The following is a 22036-nucleotide window of genomic DNA, read 5'->3' as shown; positions in this document are numbered from 1 at the left end:
TCCTGCGCTCTTAACCACTACACCAAACTGGGTCTATTTTCTTGGCCTTTGGGCTTTGCTGTGTAAATTGTATTTCCCTTCTTTGTACTTGTGCATTCAAGTACCTGTCCATTTGGAAAGCCCTTTCACACATCACAAAAATCTCACTCACAAAAGATGATGCCACAATTTAGTTGTTAGCCTTAAAACCAGCAGAGCACTCTTCGTTGCTGTGCACATCAGCCCCCCCTCCCCGCAATTAGTTAATTGTTTCTCCTGGAGATAAGAACAGAAGTGACAAGGGAAGGCAGATTACAGATATTAAATGTGATTGATTTTTAATGTGGAAAACTCTTAACCGTTTTTTGTCCCGTGCTTCCTTGCACGTTAATGACTGCAAAATACTTGGTGCTAATTAATATTGCTAACAACAAACAAACAACATTAATGAATAATGACTTGAAGCCACAAACTGTCATGGCTTACCTCTCCAACTTCCAGAATCCCTCTTGAATTCAATTCTCAGAATTCACTCAGAAAAACCACTACCATTAAACACAAGGTAATACTCTTTCCTACATTTTTTTGTTTTGCATGTTGTCATCATCAACCCATTTTCATTGCTGGTGTTCGTTTGTTTCTTTTATGCTATTTTTACTGCATTTATGTATTGCCTAAAAATATTATATGCCATTTATATGCCAGAATGTGCACACAAAATGGGTTGGATCTCTTTGCTACCCAAGTCTTTCCTTCCACTAGAAGGCTCTTTCTAGTCGAGGAAAGTGCCTGAGCTAGCAGAATGGATTTGTGAAAAACAACCCTATGCATGAAAAAAAAACCCAGTGTTAAAATGCATAAATTTCATGTTGGTGATCTATAGTAGGAAAAAGAGAATGATGCAAAACTAAAGGATCACACGAGAGAGGAACAAAAGTGAAATGAGTTTTTCCAAGTCAACATAGTGTGTGCTGTAGAAATGTAGATGCGCCGTAACACAGGGACGCATGAACGTTCATTAAGAAATGTCACATCTTATAGAAAATCTTTTTAACTTCCCTTGAAAATCTTAGGATCTTCTGTCTGAGTAGGAACTTTTACGTTTCACTTTACAGTATATTTGATGATGACTTGTTAAATGGGTTTAAAAACCGGGTTAATTTTATAGTGCGGACATGAACCGTCATGTGCCAAGTACATCAATTTAGGTAGTAAAGGAGAAGCATGCTGTAGACTGCTTACCCCTTGAGCTGCAACCATTCGCTGGGTCAATTTCCCTCCCGTCAATTCTGAACACCCAACGGCCAGGCACGTTGACATTGGTCGTTTCTTCAATGCTGACTATGTCAGCGGTTCTGGAACCGGGAATGCTAAAATAGTTGGTGTTGTTTCCACCATTGAAGCCTGCCTAGAAGACAGAAATGGCAGGGCTTGCTCAGAAGATGCAGGAACAGGCCTCCGAGCTTGGCTTCACTCCCCCAACGCTGTCTCAACTGGCATCACGTTGAAGCAAAAACGAAACTTCTGAATTATGGGTATCCACTCAGATTTTCAGTCTTGTTTGCCTGCAGGCTAAAAGCTCATCATGTTTGGTGTGCAGTGGAAGGATGGAGATCGGAAGTCCTTTCCACATTTCCACTCCCCTATTTTTCCCAGCCCTCTACTTCTCTATTAGGGTTGCCAGGACAACACCTTTGCTGTGAGTAAGAGATGCCCGGGCTCCATCCACTGCTCACCTGGCCAGTGGGGAAGAAAGGTGTGGGAGACTGGCCCAACTGCATGCGCAGTGCTTCATACGACCACCTTGCTATGGAACAATGTGGAGTGGAGAAAGCATTGGAAAACTTTTCTTATGGCCACCCTGCACCAATTCCTATAAGCCCATGGAGAGGACTTCAGCATCTTACCTGAGCCATCACACCACCAAGTCCAGTTAGAGGGTCTCCTCCACTTGCAGTCCCCGTGGTCCAGTTGATTTCCTCATAGTTAAACATGGCAAAAGAGGAGGTCCCGTCTGTCGTCAGAACCGCTTGAAAGCTGTTCACCTGTTTGAAAGATAAAGCCTGATTCACGAAGTGATAAGCTTCTCTCTTGGCCAACCAAGGGACAAGATTGGACGTGGGTGGCATAGCAGCACCAAACAGAAGAGATTCTAGCTTAGAGTTGCCAATTCTCCAGGTGGTGGCTGGAAATATCTTGGAATTGCAACTGATTTTTAGGTTACAGAGATCTGCTCCTCTGGAGTAAATGGTTGCTCTGGAGGATGAACCCTATGACATTATACCTTGCTGAGGTCCCTTCCCTCCCCAAGCTCCACCCTCTCCAGGATCCACCCCCAAAATCTCCAGGTATTTTCTAACATAGAGCTGGCAACCCTATGAGACCTGGTAGGAAGCGAGTGAAGAAACAAGACTCGAATGCAGGAAGTACCCGGGAAAGGCAAGGCAAAGAAAACAGGGCACAAGACCAGCTTGCCAGCAACTTCTTACTGCTTCCTTTTACAGGGGCTGATGGGAAACTGGTGCCCCAGCAAGCAGAAAAGCTCCGGTGGGATCGGGTGCATTTTCATTCCTTTCTAGTGCATTTCTGCCCCTCAAGGGAGGATTGGCACAAGGTTACCCAATCAGCTGTATGTCAGAATGGGAGTCTTCCAGATCCTAGTCCAACACCCTAGCCACTACTCTGTACCAGCTCTTGGGTCATGATCAGGGCTTTTTTTCTGGGAAAAGAGGTGGTGGAACGCAGGGGGTTGCCCTCGGAGAAAATGGTCACATGGCTGGTGGCCCCACGCCCACTGGCGCGGAAGGCAATCTCGACTCCCCTCTGTCTGGAGATCAGGGGGTGGGGCCACCAGCCATGTGACCATTTTCAAGAGGTTCCAGAACTCCATTCCACCGCGTTCCCACTGAAAAAAAGCCCTGGTCAGAAGGGAGCAGAGGAATGAGTCCTAACAAATGAGCCATTGCAACGTGTTTCCAGGCTTTGCTTCCTCATTATAAGAAGTAGAAAAGTTTCTTGTATTCAGCCACAGGCCACTACAAGTCACAAAACAACAAACAAAACAGAAACACAAGCTTGAATAAAATTGATATAACATGGTCAAAGCATTAAAATTTAAAACTAGATACAACCATCAAACCATTGCCAGTTGTCAAATTCATATAGGACAATAAAAGCATACACAGTAAAAACAGTAAAAAAAGTAAAAATCCCCAGTGTTCAATGTTAATGTTATCCTTTAAGCACAGCATTAGCCTGTATTTTTTTTGCAGCCAGGACATATAAAGCCATTTTGTAGGAAATGTCAGCATCAGAGTCGGCTAATAAAACTGCAATCTTCTCGGGATCTGAGTGGGTACAAAGGTTGGACAACATCTCACCTCCTCATTATAAGTAATGCAAAAAAAATCTGCCTAGATCAGGGGTGGGCAAATTGCGGCCCGTGGGCCACATGCGGCCCGCTACAGAGTTTTTTGTGGCCCGCCAAGACAGTCAGAAAAATCCGCCTTGAACCGAGATTTCCTTCCCATGTGTGATATGAAATTAGCACAATAAATAAATTGAATAAAACTACCACTATTTTATTTAATTTATATTTATTGATTTTTATGATACAATTTATACCTTTTCTAAAATGCAAAGTTAAATAATGAATGCAATCATTTAAAAAGGTGCAGCCCTCTGCTAACCTCCGCTCCCACAAAGTGGCCCCCGAGCCAAAACAATTGCCCACCCCTGGCCTAGATGATGGACCTTTGTGGGGGGAAGTATTCAGGTGGTCAAACTGCGCCCCAAACAAAGCGTCTTTATTACTAAAGATGTGCATTATGATCAGATCGGCAGAATGTTGACTCCATGCTGTACAATAAATTAATAAATATTTTTTTTAAAAAATATCTGCAGAAACCTAACCAATTTACACGATCTACTGCTCACAGAATTGGGGTGGTTGCTAGCAAAAAAGCAGGGTTTCAAGTGCTGCCCTAACCCTGTGGATCTGAAATAAAAATCTGCACTAATTTAAATTTGGTTTTGTTGCCTTGCTTTGTGAGGGACAGTTCAGAAATGGAATCTTTACTTATGGATTTAACTCTCTCTAAAAAACTTAAATAAATGACAATAAAGTATTCTTCGAACCTGAATTTCCAAGGCAGTTTTCTTTTAATTGGTGCAAAATGTAAAGCAGGGCTTTTTTTCAGCAGGAATGCGGTGGAACGGAGTTCCAGAACCTCTCGAAAAGGGTCACATGGCTGGTGGCCCCGCCCCCTGATCTCCAGGCAGAGGAGCGGCTGAGCGGCGCGCAGGGCAATCTCAACTCCCCTCTGTCTGGAGATCAGGGGGCGGGGCCACCAGCCATGTGACCATTTTCTCCAAGGCAACCCACTGAGTTCCACCACCTCTTTTCCCAGAAAAAAAGCCCTGATGTAAAGTATGAACTTCAAGGAAATACTGTCTTCATCAGCTTGCCAGATTCAGTTGTTGGTTTTGTTTTTTAAACCCCTTAATCCAACATCATCTTTACTGATGGTGTTGGGGCAGGGGGAACGAGTCCAATATAAATGTAAGCTGTTGCAATCGTGACTGGATGAAAAGTACATGCTTTCCAAAAATTGTTTATTGTAAGTTCTTGTTATAATTTATTAGACTTCCTTTCTCTCTCTCTACCTTTGCAGGGACCCTCCACCCCGCAATTAAACCACATCTTCTCCCCCGTCCTGTCTGAATGTGCTGGAAAATCCAACCAAACACCAATCTGTAGATCATACACCAACCTATGAAAGTATCTCATCTGTAGTTTTATGCCTTGTATCTCCTAGAGATGGCAGTGTTTGAATAAACATCAAAAATCCACAATATGATAAAACTTGTCTGCTTCCAGCATTTTTCCCCATCACTGCGTCTTTAACCATCCCAGGCTGTTATCTTAGGGCCAAGCTAGACGTGCAAGTTTTTAAAGAGTTGAGTCTGGGTTCATAGTCCATATGTTTTGAGGCTGATGTCTGGAGTTGAGCAACTGTTACCCAGATCATTATGTGAAAACAGTTCTAGGGGCTTGGACAACATAGTAATATGGGGTGGGGAGAGGAATAAGAGAATTCAGTGTAAAATAATTTTATAAATGATCTTTTTGTACAACTTTTGTATATTTAAAAGCTCAGGAGCTTTCTGTGTAGCAGAAAGAGAACACATTCCTCCATTTAATGTATATGCTTGTTATAATGTCATGTAAACATACAGCCCATGTTGGTGCCTTTTTATTTGTCTGAATAAATGGAAATTTTTAAAAAAAGGGTTGAGTCTGGCTTCCCCAGACCTAACTCAGGTAGGGTTGCCAGCTCCAACTTGGGAAATTCCTGGAGATCTTGTGGGTGAAACCTGGAGAAACTTGGAGAAAGTGGGGTTTGGAGAGGAAAGGACCTTGGCACGGCATAATTCCATAGAGTCCACCCCCCAAAATAGCCGTTTTCTCCAGGTGAACTGATCTCTGCGGCCTGGAGACCAGTTGTAATTCTGGGAGATCTCCAGCCACTATCTGGAGGCTGGCAACCCTAAACTCAGGTATCTGCCATATAGCAGTTAAAAAGTAAATGGCTATTAAAAAATAAAAGACAGCCCAAATGGCCTCGGAATGCCTCTGTGGGGGGACGAGGGGCTCCCCTCTTCCCCCTCAAGGCCGTTTCCCTTGTCACAATAGCACAGGAGGAACTCCCCCCTCCGTTTTTACTGCTCCACATGTACAGAATACTTCACATGGTGCAGAAAAAATAGGGGAGGAAAACTCCCTCCTTCGCTATTTTAATGGGGGAAATCGGCTTGAGGGGGGAGGGAGGAGCCAACTTAGAGTCTCCTTTATTTTTAACAGCCACTCGCCAAAGCTGCTGTGTCGCTGCAGGGAACTTGAGTTGGGTCTGGGGAACCCACATCCAACTCTTTTAGAACCGGATCATCTAGCTTGGCCCTTATTTGGTCACCTTTCCTATTCGAATGGCGAGTTCATAGAAGCAACGGCTTCTATAGAAAAATCCACAGGACATCACATTTTATGAAAATTCCACTTCCCCAATCAGTTTTGGGAGGAGAAAAAGTGTTCGGAAATCCATCTAACGACTAAGAGAGTTCTGAGTCTGGATATGAAAATGCTAATCTGGTATGAATGTTCCTCTTTCATTGAAGACAAGAAATCTAACCTCTTTGTCCAATGTAGACAGGGGCCGTTTCCAGACGGCTTACCTGCCCCCGGAACATCACGCCACGTTGTGGGGAAAATGCGAGATATCACGTTTTCTCGCGCAAGTTTTGTGCGACGTCGCACAAAACTTGCGCGAGAAAATGCAATATTTCGTGTTTTCCCTGCAACGTGGCGCGACGTTCCGGGGGCAGGTAAGCCGTCTGGAAACGGCCAGGGTAAGGGCATTCCCGACACTTGATAGCATATATAACATTGGAAGATGAACAAATGAATGGACCTGAGAAGGAATAACTGGGGTTGTTAGGTCCCGTGATCATGCTGTCAGAGTAAATATGGGGACAGGGTTGGCATCTTGGTCTTTTGCAGGCTCTGGTCCCAGAGTCTGTGTCAGTGCAGGGAAGTGTATTATTAGGAATAAGAAGTTGTTTAAGGTCAGGGGGCTGTCTATGGGAAAGAAAAAGTTTGCTTCCCAGTGTTTGTGTGAGACGAGTATCATTGTCCAGCATAGATTGCAAGTCATTAATGATGAGTTGAACTGATTTCAGCAGACAGCTGTATGTGACCACCAGTGGAGTCCTGTTGTTTTGTTTTGACTTGTCTGGAAGAAGGTTATCCCTGGGTATCATTCTGGCTTTGTCGGTCTGTTCCCTTATTATATCAGGTGGGTACTACAGTTCCAAAAATGTCTCTTGTCGATTCTGCAGGTGAGGAGCTGTGTTGGAAAGCCTGGAACAGATGCGGTTGTAATGTAGAATTCGGCTGTAAACAATAGATTGCTTGGTGTGTTCCGGATGTTGACTGGAGGCATGTAGATATGTTGGCTGATCGGTAGGTTTCCTATATAAGATGGTTCTTAAGCTTCCATGTCTAGAAAATGTACTGCCTTTGTGGATTGATTCATAGTCAAGTGGGATGGAAGTTGCTGACGGCCTGGTGAAATTCCTCCAGTGCATCTTTCCCAAGTGTCAAGGAGGCTTGATTCATTCTCCCACCAGCCCTCTTGCCGTGCATTGCCTTAAAGCAAGCTGCCTGGCTGCAGCTAAATAATGCAATTATATTAAACAAATGTGGCTTAATATTCATGGGCATAATGTGGTTGCAATGAGCTCCTTGGCAATCTCTTTGATTTATACCCCGTTATAGACCAAAAAATTGGACGATCTGTAATTTGCAAGGTTAAAAGGTGGCCACTTTAAGCAGACCCATCTAGATTCCGCCCCCCCCCCCCCCGGGAGGCTTGCCACAGCCATATTGGGATGCAAACAGGCCAGGCTAACCAATCAATGCCTGTAAAGCAGTTTTAAAGTCTCCTCATGAAACCGAGAGTTCAAAATATGAATCACAGAATATTAAAATCGTCCAGCAGAAGATAGATCAAAAGGCAGCCGCTCAAAGCTGTACGCTCTGGCAGCATTAAAACAGCTTGGCTCCAGAGAATTAAATGCAGAGAGATTCCGATTTACATCAGGTCAGGATACTTCCCACTGTCTGGAAAAGGCTCAATTTCAAAGCAATTTTGTTGGGGCGTTAACTTTCCTTTTATGGTCTCTCCATTACATGTGTTTTATAGAACCTACTATTTCAACTACTGTAAAAATAGGCCCCAAAGACCATCTCCTTCCTCCCACTGGCCAGCTTCTTCAATTCCCCGGACTTTAATAGAATGATTAAACTAAGGATCAATTTGACCCAATAAATCTGAAATGAACACCAGTAAGGCAAAGACCCAATGTATGAGGCCATTTTAAGATGGGTCTTACTGGGAGAAGGGGGGATTAGGAGAACAGTTTTTACAGTTCATCAACCTCTTATTTCCAGGCCAGTCAATATGGCCTCTAAAGCTTGCCAGCCCAATTTTCAATATGGTGAGGACAATGAAAAGGCATTGAAATGCACCCGCATACACACAACCAGCCTGTGAGGTCTTTAAGCAGTGGCGGCCTAAGTGGGGCTGAAATTAGACAGGGCAACCTGCTTATAGCACACATCTGTGGCCACGATTCTGCACTAGCTATCAAATTCCCTACAGCTAATAATAAGCCCCACAAACTTGCTGTGGTCTTTGGGACTCACTTGCAAAATAATTTCACTCTGCTTTCTCCCTCCTAGCACAAAATGCAGGAACCTCACTTCAGTTAATGTTGAACAAGTTTATGTTTTAATTTCCGTATCGGTATTTATAAATATATTGCATTTGTGAGCATCGGGCTGTATTCGACAGCTTTAGCACATTATGTAGACGCACATTTGCTTGAGTCTCCCACAGCTTCCCCTCCCGGCTCACATTGCTCCTCCTCCCTCCTTCCTTGTGGACCCATCTGCAAGAGAGATGCAACCCACTCTTGGGTCCCAACCCCGTTTGGAGAATCACTGAGAGCCAAGCTACAAGTGACGCCTGACACAGGTTGGACACTTGTCAGCTTCTCTCAAGTTTTGATGGGAAATGTAGGCGTCCTGGTCTTGCAGCTTGGCTCTCCATTTAATTAAAGTTTACAGAAACTCCCCCCACACACACAGCGGAGGGGAAGGGGGGCGCCTGGCAAGAGCCTGACACCTGCACTCCCCTCCTGACCGCATGTTCTTCCTCCCATAGACTGCCGCTCTGTAAACTTCTGTAAGCTGCAAGACCAGGACGCCTACATTCCACATCAAAACTTGAGGGAAGCTGACAAGTGTCCAACCTGTGTCAGGCGTCACTTGCAGCTTGGCTCTCACTTAAACCAAGGAAACAGAAAAGTCCTACTCTGAACTTAGACGCTATCCTCCTTTTCCTCTGCTCCAACTCTTTCGTCCCCATTTGCTTCCAAACGTCGTGTATTAAATTCTTAACAAACACACCGCTCTCAGTTGCAAGAATAAGAATTCAAGTTCTATTGAAAGGGAAAAGAAAACGCAACAGCGCTCCAAGCTGTGTGCAACAGGGTCTGATCCCTCCCCCCCAGCCTCAAGTACCTTCTCTAGCTGCATTGCAATTCTGCATGGAAATCTCAAGTGCACTTCACTGCTTTGTATGAAGGATGGGGCTAGTCAAAACAAATTGCATTGCGCTTAAAACGCAATTCCCCCCCCCCCAAAGCAATACACAGTTCTTTAGCGTCATGGCCTCCTTCAGACATTTTGAACTGAGTGCCAATGAGATTGGGAAAAGGTCTTACATCTTGAAAGACAGTGTTGTTCTAAGCAGAGTTACCGCCTGGATACAATTCTGCTGTAAGACACCAAAGGGGACTTTTTTTTTTTGGCAGCAGCAAAGCCAATTCCATAAAAGCAGCTGGCATTGTTTCAATTTCTAGTGTGCAAGTGTGTATGTGAACAAAAATTCAGTCTTCCATGTCTACATTACAAAGCTGAAAAGTAGTGACACACACACACACGCCAAAAAAATAAGAGAATCACACTTTTGGGCCCGTGCAACATGTTTATGAAGGAACTCTAACCCTTCTACAGAAGCACTGTTCCCAGAGTTGGGCGTTTCGATAGTTGAACAGGTTTGAAACTGGTCTCTAGTGTAGACAACCTGTGCTGAAAATCAGCCACACCACGTTTCCGTGCATTTACGTTTCTCAACTTGGATGTCGCAACAGAGAACCAAACATGTCAGAGTTACAAAGAGGAAGAAGCCAAGGAGTGACAGGTTTTTAAAAACTAAAGAACATTAAAACCAGGCCAATAAAAACCTAAGAACGCCATTCATTTATGACATCCATGAAGCTTCCTTGTACTAAGTCCAACAGTCCACCCCTCTTCGGCTTTGCCCCCTTGGATGTCCAATGGCTCTGTGGGATCTTTTCCAACTTTTGCACAATCCTGTACCTGCAGAGCCTGAACTTGGGGCCTTTTGTACATGAATGGCCCCTCCCTAGGGTTGCCAAACTCCAGGCGTGGCCTGGCGCTCTCCAGGGGTCACAATGGATCTCCAGTCAACAGAGATCGGTTCCTCTACAGAAAATGGCTGCTTTGGAGGGTGGACTGTATGGCATCGCATTCATGCTGAGGTCCTGTTCGTCCCCTATTTCTGTTATTCCACATCTCCAGGAATTTCCCAACTCAGCAACCCTACCCCTCCCTTAAATTATGTCTAGAAAAGACCTGGTTCAGTTCCGTCTATTCTGACTGGCGGGCAAAGAGGGGACTTCCCTGCAGTGTCATCAAAACTCTTTTAATGGAGTGTGACAGATTGCAGGACTGTTAAGGGTTAATCCCTAACAGGCACAGAGAGCTTTAAGTAAGAGCCAAGCTACAAGTGACACCTGACACAGGCTGGACACCTGTCAGCTTCCCTCAAGTTTTGATGGGAAATGTACGCATCCTGGTCTTGCAGCTGTAATGGAGAGCCAAGCTGTAAAACCAGGACGCCTACATTTCCCACCAAAACTTGAGGGAAGCTGACAAGTGTCCAACATATGTAAGGCATCACTTGTAGCTGGGCTCTGAGAGGCTACTCCAAGGGATCAGGTTGGGTAGCATGAACAGGAAAGAGGATGGTCCAGTTTTTAGTCTTAGCAGAGAGAGATGGAGTGTGAGGAGTTGGGAGACAGGGTCCTCACAGAGAGCAGTTTCAACACTGACAGGAGAACTGGGGAGAGTTGGCATGGAAGTCTGGGAAGTAGGTGCAGGGACCCCATTCCGGCGAGAGAAAGGGTATAGATATTCTAAGGAGAGGAGATTTTCCTTACCCAGTCAAACAGGGAGATAGCTCTGGAGAGTGGAGAGATCTCTGGTCAGGTGTGGTTGGGAACTGCCTTTTGGAGACCTTCAGATTCAGTTAAAAACTGAAGGAAAGCACTGGTGTTTGAAGAGAAGGGGTTTGGGGTACTAGAAAGTGGGTACCAGCATTCTTAAACCCAAAAGAGAAAGAATCCTAAAAGAAAGTGTATTAGAGTGCTTGGGGCAAACACGGGAAGAAAAGCCTCTAAACATAAGTTTTTAGGTATCTGCAGGGCTTTTTTTCTGGAAAAAGAGGTGGTGGAACTCAGTGGGTTGCCCTTGGAGATAATGGTCACATGGCTGGTGGCCCCGCCCCCTGATCTCCAGACAGAGGGGAGTTGAGATTGCCCTCCACACCGCCAGCAGCGCAGAGGTCAATCTCAACTCCCCTCTGTCTGGAGATCAGGGGGCGGGGCCACCGGCCATGTGACCATTTTCAAGAGGTTCCGGAACTCCGTTCCCCGCGTTCCCCCTGAAAAAAAGCCCTGGGTATCCGAGAAAAGCAGAAGAATTGAAGTCTGTGCGTGTTCTGATTTTACCTCAGAGATTTCTATGTTGAATTACCTCAGAAATTTTCAACCCATGATTCCACCTGACCTTTCTGCCCTGAAACAAATAGTTATTTTTGAATATAAACAAGCCTCTGGTACCATTTCTGCTGTTTAAGGATGAGAGAATGTCATAGAGAGATAACCAGAGACCTTCTGAATGCAAAGGAGCTACCGTACAACTGGGCCTTGATCTTTAATGAGCAATTGTTGATCATAAGACAAGACACAAAGCTAGGGGAGGAAAAAGCGACTTTTTAATCTGAGTGGGGCAGCAAAAAAGTTTGGCTTAGCTCTGCTTGGTTAGCTCTTGCTGCTTAGTGATGCCAATATCTGATCTGAGAGGGGGGGTCAAATAGTTGTGGTCCCTGGACTAGTGTCTGGGGAATAGAGTGGCCCGCAGGAAAACAGAAATTGGCCATCTCTAACCCAGGTCATCTTTACGGCCAGTTTTGATCAATCCTCTCTTTGACTGGTGCTCGATCAGCGCTGCGATAACGTTGCAAGCGATCACTTTGATTTGCCTTCTATGCTTCTATGAATTCTGCTGGGATCTGCATATTTTTGGAGGCACCTGTCTGACCCCCGTTTCTGAAATGGCCCACCTTCTGTGCTCGCTCAGATTAGCATCACAGAGCAGTAATTCCATCTGTGCTTATAATTAAGAGCCAAAAAAAGTTCTGGAAATTAGATCAGCCACTTGGGCCAATTTTTTTTTCCCCAAAAAAATGGCCCCTATTTTCTCATCCCACAAGGCCAGTTTTTAAGAGAATGGATTGCAGCCAAAGATTAATTTATTGTGGCAGAGGGGACATTGAAGTTTGTTTTTTTAAAACAAACTTCATTTATAGACGGTATCAGGAAGATCTTGGCTTCATTTAATATGCACTAGGGATCACTTTGGGAATTGAGTGGCTGAATTTACTATTACTAGGTCAAATAACATTCTCCTACAGTAACTCCCCCCCCCAATAACATCTCCCCCCCCCCAGCATGCACTTTATATGAAGCCTCTCTTCAATAGTTTGTTAAGAACAGAGGTGTGAATATGAAGCCTCTCTTCAATAGATGGTTAAGAACAGAGGTGTGAATAGTGAAAATGCAAATGAGATTTAATTGTGCTGTGGAGTCGGTTTCCCAGACCTTTATACTAATTTGCATACAGCAAAAGAGAAAGCAGGTGAGGCTGGACTGCGGGGGGGGGGGAAAGGAAAATCACACTGCCAGTAAGTCCTATAGCAGAGAAGCAATGATCAGGGAACAAAACTCTAGAAATATAGCAGGAGTTTTTCTTTGAGAGCAGCATTTCAGGTGGGTCCATGGTTCAGCTTTGCATACGCAAGGTCTCAGGTTCACTCTCTCGTATCTTCAATTGATGGATCTCAGGTATCAACCCTTGAGAAAGACTATTCTCTGCCTAAAACACAGGAAAGCCACTGCCAATCAGAGTAGAGAATACATACCTTGATAGGCCAATGCTCTGTCTCGGTATTAGCTTCATATAACAACAACAACAACAAAACAACAACAACAACAGCACTTATATACTGCTCTTCTAGACAGATTAGTGCCTCATCCAGAGTGGTAAACAAGTTAGTGTTAATATTATCCCCACAATACAGCTGGGGAGCTGGGGCTGGGAGGAGTGGCTTACCCAAGGCCACCTACTGAGCTCATGGCAGGAGTGGGATTCGAACCAGCAGAGTGCTGATTTACAGCTGAACCACTTAACTACTGTGATACAGCAGTGCAAACCTAGAAATCATCCTAAATTTGATTATCTGAGGCAAATTTATTTAATTTATTTATTTTATGCATTTATGTCATTTATAGTCCACCTTTCTCACTGAGATTCAAGGCGGATCACACAGTGTGAGATTAGTACAGTCAGTATCAGGAACATTTCCATAGACAATGCCATAGGCTAAATAGATACAAGTTCACAAAGACACAGTATTAGTAGGAATCCAATACAACATAGTGGTGAGGTCTATGGTTCCTAACTCATTCACAGATCTTCTGAGATCCATTCCATACAATACAGCCTTCCTATCTGAGTAAAAAGCCTTTTTGAATAATTTGGTTTTGCATCGTTTGCAGAAAGCTAGGAGAGGGTTACAGATGAATCTTGTACATGCACAATGCCTTCCAACATGTAAATTGTGGAAAGGTGTAGATAGCTAGGTAAACAGTTTGGTAAAGCATTTTGAGTGTTGGACTAGGATCTGAGAATCCCCACCCTGCCCGGAAACTTGCTGAGTGGCTTTGGGCCCGTCACACGTTCTCAGCCTAAGCTACCTACCTCCCAAGGGTTGTTGTAGTGCCATTATTTGCTCTTACCGGGGTGGTGCTGCTGCCTCCATAGAAGGTTACTTCTTCCCATGTGGCCACAAAAATGGACACCGCTGTGAATGATGACAGGTTCTTGAAATACTTGCGGATATCTCTAGAGACTTTCTTGAGGAGAGCCGGATCTGAGCTCTCTCGGTAATAGACTTCTCCCCGGATCCCGTTGTGGACGTCTGCCCAAAAGGGGGCAATGAACGCGCGCCCATCGTTAAGGGGGAAGGACTCTGGTGTGAACTGGCTGACCAGCGCATTAAAGGAAATGACTCCGTTGTTGTTGACCTACAAGGGAAAAGAGGAAGGCTTGATTTAAGCAAAGGGAAGCCTTGGCAGAAAGAGAGGGAAATGTCATCTTGAAATTACGCTCAGTGAGGGAGGCTGGGCTGTGCAATTACAGGTTGTAAATAGGTCTATATATCTAGGTTCTTATATGCCCCTCATCTCACCCTGAGGCTAAGATGGAATTAGGATTCAAAACTCCACAGCAGAATAAAACCCAGAGGTCTAAACCCCTGGAAATTACCAAGATCTGCATTCCTATTGTAAAATGTCTTTTCATGTCATGCAGGCTAATTAAAGCAGATGTGAAAATGATGGAAAGCAAACTCCGCACAAGGGCTGTGTCACAGTCAAGAGAGTCTACGCAATTTCTTTCTACCTTATATACTATTTATCATCATCATCATCATTAACTTTATTTATACCCTGCATTTCTCCCCGAAGGGGACCTACAGCAGCTTACATCATTCCCCTCTCCTCCATATTAATTCTTACAACAACCTTTTGAGGTAAACCACGTTGAGAGTCTGTGACTGGCCCAAGGTCCCCCAGCAAGCTTCCACGGCACGGTAGGCATTTGAACTCAGGTCTCCTGGGCCCTAGGTTGTCACTCTAACTACTACACCATACTGTCTCCCAACCTGGAGCTGGTTACCCATTGCCTTTTCTACCCAATGCCATATACCATGTACCATATACTACTCAGTCAGTCAATCTTTATTTTGACCCACGAGTCATGCAAAAGCAGAACCAACAACAGTCATTAATTGATTAACCTAAAACATACTAGTTTTCTACCTGCAGGGAATTTTTGCTAGGATTAAGCATGCAACAACCCTCTTTCTTGAAGTGGTATTGTCCAGCAAAAGCTGCACCACAATTCCCCGATGGTGATGCTTGGCTCTAGTTTGAGTGCAGACCTGCATGTCCAAAAACATAATATGGTGCAGCTCCTTTGGGATTGTACCACTTCATTTAACACAGTGGAAATATCACATGTGAATGTTTTCTGATTACACAGTGCTTCTCACAACAGGCCTCCAAGCAGGCCCCCCTTCTGGAGGCTATGTTCTTTTCTAGTCTTTTTAGTTGCTGCCTAGTTGTTACAAAACAGACTCATGGAAGGAAGAATGCAGGCACCTACCCTTGGGGCCTTCCAGCAGGGCTGTAACATAGAAATCTAAAACAGCTCACAGGGGTTGCTTGAACAGAGTCTGGTTTATTTGTCCCAACTAGCTGTTTTAATTATTTATTTTAATGATTGCAATAGATGGATTATTTTGGTATTGTATTGAATATTATTACCTACTTTGGGGCCTGACTGTGTTAGGATAAAGGCAGCGTATATAAATACTTTAAACAAACCAACAAAACAAAAGATTAGCTCATCAGGGAGAAAGGTTCTAGTCTATTCTTTTCTCTGATGTGCTAGTTTTCCGTGTGCAGGGAATTTCTTTCAGTAGAACATTCCCTTAAGTCTAAATGACACAGTCTAGGAAAAACTATATCTCATTATTGAGCTGCGTGTGTAAGCTGGCTACCAGATCCCAACATGCTCTTAAAATGTTTGGACATGTGTCTACTGTCCTGGCTAAACTTGCAAAGTAGCCAGACTTCCTACAACTATACAGGTGTGCCAAGCTACCCTTTTTGACAACCCTGAAGCTCACAGCTTGACTTTGGATGCAAAGCCTCACAGAGGTCAGTTCCACACTCACAGAACGCTGGTGGATTTTGCCCAGGATTCCAGATGTCTTCATTTGCAAAACGGTTGCAGGCGGCTTGGTTTCTGTTTTTTCGGTGCCTTTTCTAGGACTGCAGGGTATATAATGGCATGGAGTCCACCCTCCAAATCAGCCATTTTCTCCAGGGGAACTGATCTCAATAATCTGGAGATGTTTTAATTCTTGGAAATATCCAGGCTGCCCTTGGAGGTTGGCAACCCTGAAATGGCACCTATGCGAACCACCAGGTCAACAAATGGTTTTATAGGAGGACCACTTCGGATGAAAAGGATAAAAGATGGTGGGGACACTCCATAACTTCTCAAAAATGGACTGTCCTGTTATCTAGCCTTACTCCTTTCTTGGCAACTGCTGGGAGGCTGGGAAGACACCTGAAGAATCTTAGTATAATATATTTGGCCCCTAGGGCCTCTAGTCGCTGATCCTTGCTTTAGACAAATGGTAATTTTATTACCTCTGGATGAATGTACATATTTCATGGGACAACAGCTCAGCTTAATAACCTAAATGTTAGAAACTCATAGGATATCAGTGCTGCTGATGGACTGGTAATGGCGTGCAGCAACTAGCCTTTGCCTCTCTTTGCTTAAAATCTAGAACAGCCAGGGCTTTTTTTCAGGGGGAACACGGGGGAATGGAGTTCCGGAACCTCTTGAAAATGGTCACGTGGCTGGTGGCCCCGCCCCCTGATCTCCAGACAGAGGGGAGTTTAGATTGCCCTCCGCACCGCCGAGCGGTGCGGAGGGCAATCTCAACTCCCCTCTGTCTGGAGATCAGGGGGCGGGGCCACCGGCCACGTGACCGTTTTCTCCGGGGGCAACCCACTGAGTTCCGCCACCTCTTTCCCCCCAAAAAAAGCCCTGGGAACAGCAAAGGGAGAAACCTGCGTGCTTTGAACCCTGCAACTTTAAACAGCCAGGCTGTATTCTGTGCCTCCTCTTGATCCAGCCTTGAAAAGAGAGTCATCCCTCCCTTTCAAGCACCAACACGGAAGATCAAGAAAACAGACAGCGTCTTTACCAAAAAACCCCAAAAAATCCCTGAAGCCAGAACAAAATAATTCTTTATTTTCCTGCAGCTCCCTACATATTCTTGTTTCTTGTCATGCAACAGGAATAATGTTCAGCAAGTCAAGGCCCAAGTGTTGCTTCAGTGTTTAATCACCTGCAAAAAGCAATTTATTGCCTTTTATATCCCTGCCCTACGAACATTAGCCCATTAAATATACCTTTGACTTTCTTAATCATAAAACCTATCAGTTCATGAAATCTAAGAACTTGTCAGTGAGGATCCAATAAATCTTCCTCCTCTCTGAACACGCTGGAGGAGAGTGGTGTTTAAAATGCAGGCGCTAATGGTGGGGAAATGAATAATATGACCCAGTGGCTGCCACAAACCAGGGGGTAGGCTCCTGAAGATCTGTTCACCTAGCAGCAAAGGCCTTCCTTGGATGCAAGAGGCTCCTTCGTGCCGGAGGAAATTGCTACCATTCGCTAAACGAATCCCTGGGATCTGACTCCCTGCTCCCGTACTTACAAATATGGTCTTGTACGAGATTCCAAAGAAGATGATCGGGAACGATAGTTTGATCTCCGGGGAACTTCCATCGTCCACTTTGGGGGTTTTGGTGTCGTTCTGCCAGTACGGATACAAAATCGCCATGGAGTGAGCTGTAATTGGGATACATATATTAACCATGTGCCATAAAGGGTGCAATCACTGGCCCAGAACGGGGTACATTCCAGCTCTCAAGAAAGGCCTTGCTGCTAAAATGCAGCTGATTTTGGGGTATGTTCTAGCTAACTGTTCGTAATCACATATTACCCTCTTGCACATGTAACTGTCGCCTAGAATCAAATAATAATAATAATAATAATAATCAATTTTATTTATGTCATTTATAGTCCACCTTTCTCACTGAGACTCAAGGCGGACTACACAGTGTGAGCTTAGTACAGTCAATATCAAGGACATTTCCATAAGCAATGCCATAGGGTAAATAAACACAAGTTTACAAAGACATAGCATTAGAAAGGATCCAATACAGAGTAAAAGAAATGCTGAAATAGAACATAAGCAATTCTAGGGCTGACTTTAGACAACATGAAGCACAGGTAGCTCATAGGAGCACATATTTTAAACTACAGAGTACGTAAGGCAAAACAGTGGTGAAGCGTATGGTCCCTAACTCATTAGCGAAGTATCTGAGACCCCATCCTTACAAAACGAAAGCCTTTTTGAATAATTCGGTTTTGCATCGTTTGTGGAAAGCTAGGAGAGTGGAGGTTCTCCTGACCTCAGGCAGGCCATTCTACAGGGTAGGGCCCACGTACAGCTTTCCAAAATAACGCTTTCCAACTTGAATCCAAGGGCTCTCGCTTTAACTGTTTACTTCAGATTAACATAACCTCTCATTCAACTTCCTGGGTCAACAGTCCTTCAGTCACCATTTCCCCTTGCCATGCTGCTTCCAACATCGTAAGCCCTGTGGCAGAGTTAGTTTTTCACTAGTCTCTGTTTCCCCCTTGTCTTTTGTCGTTTTCTAAACTCCACACTTTCCTTCCAGTTTCCTCCCCACCTGTTGTTCCTCGCAGCCCCTGTTGTGTTGCCAACTGTCTGTCCTGTATCATTCCCATGGGCATCTTCTCACCTTGCCAACTTCTACCCCCTTTCCACCACCCTAGCACTGTGTCCTGTTTCCAACCCAGCCTTTTGCCAACAGCCTCTCCATTTCCACTACACCCTGTTTGAGAGTCTCTTCTGGGGTTCCCTTTTTCATCACTCTCTTTGTCCTCCCACCTTCTTGATACAGACAGGTGATTATTTGGGGGCTGGCGGTGGGGATGTGGGGTCAGTGCAAAGACTGGAGGAGGATCAGGGAGGAGCGCTGCTGGAACAGATGTCAGAAGGAAGGACCTAGCAAATAGGGTCATGTGATTGTAGCCAAGCAGGGTCGCTTACTAGCTAACATCCAAGCCCAGGGGACTTCCTGAAGAAGGCTGGGCTAGGGGGGCAGGAAGAAGAGTAGTGGAGAAGAACTAGGATTGCCAACCTCAGGTGGGGTCTGCAGTGCTCCTGTAATTTCCACCAGCCTCCAGACTACAGAAATCTGTTCCCCTGGAGTATTTAGCTAGATTAATTAAGGAAATTATTTGCATTCAATTACCGATGTGGCTCTTCTCAATATGGATTTTACTAAATCCTAGAGAAATATCATGGCAGTGGCTGTAGAACTTGCATTGCTCTAAATCTTCTGAGCTGCTGGTTGGTTGCAAATTGTTCTCTGTCTGCAAAACTGGCGCTATATATAATGCCACTGCCCAATCCAGTCATAATAGAAACTTGGTATCCCAAGCTTAAATGTGTGAGCCTCTTAACTGCAAGGTTTGCTGCCTTGGCTTATTGGTGCTACTAAGAGGTTTAGTCAGGAGGAAGTAGCAGCTTCAGAAGGTTGACTCTACACTAGAGATGGGCACGAACTGGAAAACACCGAACCATGTGGTTCATGGTTCATCAAATTTCACGAACCGCAAACCACGAACTTTCACGAACCCGCCCCTGGTGAAAATGTCACATCCAGGTCAGAAAATCATCCCTTCCAGGCCTGCAGAAGTTCACTTCCAGGTCGGCAGAAAGTCTACAGGAAGTCCATCCCCTATTGCCTAGGAAACTGATTGATTGGCACCAGGCTGTCTGCAGTGACGAACCAAAAAATGAACCAAACAAACCAGCCTAACGTTCGTGGCAGTTCATCAGAAATGGAATCTGACAAACTGCTGGTTCGTGAACCACGAACTGGCCTGGTTTGTGCTTAATTTTGGTTCGTATTTTGGTTCGTGCCCATCTCTACTCTATACTGCATTACAGCCCTGCTTAGCTTAGGGCTATAAATGCCAAGATGCAAAATTCCTGGAGATTTGGGGGTAGAGCCTGGGGAAGGCAGGGCTTGGGGGTGGGAAAGGACCTCTAATGTTTTAGAGCCCACCCTTCAAAGCAGCCATTTTCTCCAGGAGGCCAGTTTCAGGTAGGGAGCCACGTTGGTCTGCAATTGAAGAGCAAGATTCAGGTCCAGTAACATGACTAGACCTGAATCTTTTCTCCAGGGCAACTGATCTCTGTAGCATGGAGATCAGTTGTAATTCTGGGAGATCTGCAGGCCCCACCTTAGCTTGGCAAGCAGCCAGAGTCCAGGGTGGGGGTGGGGATGTGGGGGGAGCATTAGCAACAGGATGAAGCTGCTTCCGTGGAAAAAGTACCCCCCCCCAATTGTAAAAAATTACTAAGTTATCCAGTGAAATATGAGTAAACATTTAATAAAGCATTTAATTCAAAATTGTGTCTTCTTCATATATTTACAGATCAAGATGGCTAGCTGTGTTAGTCTGTCTGTAGCAGTGTGAAAAGAGCAAGAGTCCAGTGGCACCTATAAGATTAACACAATTAGCGGTAGGGAATGAGCTTTTGTGAGCCACAGCTCAATTCTATCTGAAGAAGTGAGCTGTGGCTCACGAAAGCTCATTCCCTACCACTAATTCTATCTGAAGAAGTGAGCTGTGACTCACGAAAGCTCATTCCCTACCGCTAATTGTATTAGTCTTATAGGTGCCACTGGACTCTTGCTCATATATTTATGTCATGTAGTATCATGTATAAGAAATATATACATGTGAAAACATCTGCAGAGTCAACCTCCAACTAGTATAAAATTCTCTTGCAATAAATCACTCTTGTAACAATAAAGTGCTAGTGCTTAACAGCCAATAAATACATTTCATAAATACATTTCATAATTACATAAGTACATCAATAAATAGTTGAATGCCCTGACCTGGATAGCCTAGGTAAGCCTGATCTCATCAGATCTCAGAAACTAAGCAGGGTTGACCTTGGTTAGTAATTGGATGGGAGACCTTCAACAAAGACCAGGGTAGTAGAGGCAAGCAATGACAAACCACCTCTGTTACTCTCTTGCCATGAAAATCCCACCAGGGGTTGCTATAAGTCAACTCTGACATGAGGTGCTCTCCGACATCACCAAATAGTTGAATATTGCACTAGTCCATATATTTTCACATATGTGTATTTCTGATACATCATACTACATGACATAAATATAGGAAGTAGACACAATTTTGAATTAAATGCTTTATTAAATATTTACTCATATTTAACTGGATAACTTAGAAAGTTTTCACGATTGTTTTTTCTTTTGGTAAGCTCTTAATTGTGATACTCTCTGTTTGAATCTGGGGGGAAACAGGCAGAGTTGTTATGCCTTTCTAGGAATCACCAGAAACTCTTTAGTCAAACACAGAGTACAGCATGGTACTGTACAGCAATTAGGGCAGGCGATCCAAGTTAAAACCTCTATTTTATCATGAATTTACCATATCTTATCCTAACACTGCAGAAGAAAATGAGGTGAAAGGGAACCATGCCCACCCCCACAATTCCTTGAGGAATGAGAAGATTAAAAAAATCTAAGAAATGAAAAAAGGAGGACCCTGGTTTCTTTGAACATCTGAGGGCCAAGCTACAAGTGACGAATGACACTTGAACGGCAAGTGTATCTTTCCCTGTTCACTTGCCCTCCACTCAATCCACTTGCCGTTCAAGTGCCATTCGTCACTTGTAGCTTGGCCCTGAATCACCTTAAACCAGAACACTGGAATATTCACCTCAGTATTTCAATTCAAGGTTAACACCAACTTAAGTTTGTGTACATATATCCAGAGCCACAGCCCCAGACTGTATTACTAACAAAGGGAAAAATAATTCCTTTACATTGTAACATCCCACCTCTTTATGAACACCAACTATTGCCGTAACATAAATTCAATTTATCTAGGGCAGTGAGGTTACCTTCCAACATGTTGACTTTTCACATGAGGGAATAGGCTGTCTCAGGCAGAAAATAAATTCACTGTCCTCATTATATTCAATGAATGCTGACCTGAGCAACTACGGGCAAAACAATCCTTCCTCTGTTTGCTGCTTTTGGGCCCCAAGGAGCTTGTTTTATAGCGTTCGGCCTGACTATTCCTGAATTTTGGAAAGGCAGAAGCTTTCAACCCACCCCTTCGGCCCTCTGTCGCTCCCTCGTCTCTCTCCCAGCCCCAGGACCCCGAGGCGGCACTTGGAAGATTCGATTACAGAGGCCTCCAGGTGTACCAGCGTTATCTCTGGAACTAAATCAACCCCCAAACAGCCACACAAGCTTCCAAGTTCAAAAGCATTACGGG

General features: G+C 44.4%; 1 protein-coding gene across 1 annotated transcript in view; it reads right to left on the bottom strand.

Moving 5' to 3' along the window:
• TECTA (tectorin alpha) overlaps window positions 1-22036 on the bottom strand; it is a 91220-nt gene that overhangs the window by 64152 nt on the left and 5032 nt on the right. The window contains 4 exon segments of the mRNA XM_054997615.1: window positions 1222-1387; window positions 1887-2024; window positions 13765-14052; window positions 17331-17464. Coding sequence (XP_054853590.1) covers window positions 1222-1387; window positions 1887-2024; window positions 13765-14052; window positions 17331-17464 — 726 coding nt within the window.

Source organism: Eublepharis macularius, chromosome 14 (assembly GCF_028583425.1).
Source record: "Eublepharis macularius isolate TG4126 chromosome 14, MPM_Emac_v1.0, whole genome shotgun sequence".
Lineage (NCBI taxonomy): Eukaryota > Metazoa > Chordata > Lepidosauria > Squamata > Eublepharidae > Eublepharis > Eublepharis macularius.
Note: the sequence above shows the minus strand (reverse complement) of the source record. Positions and strands in the feature narration are given on the sequence as shown.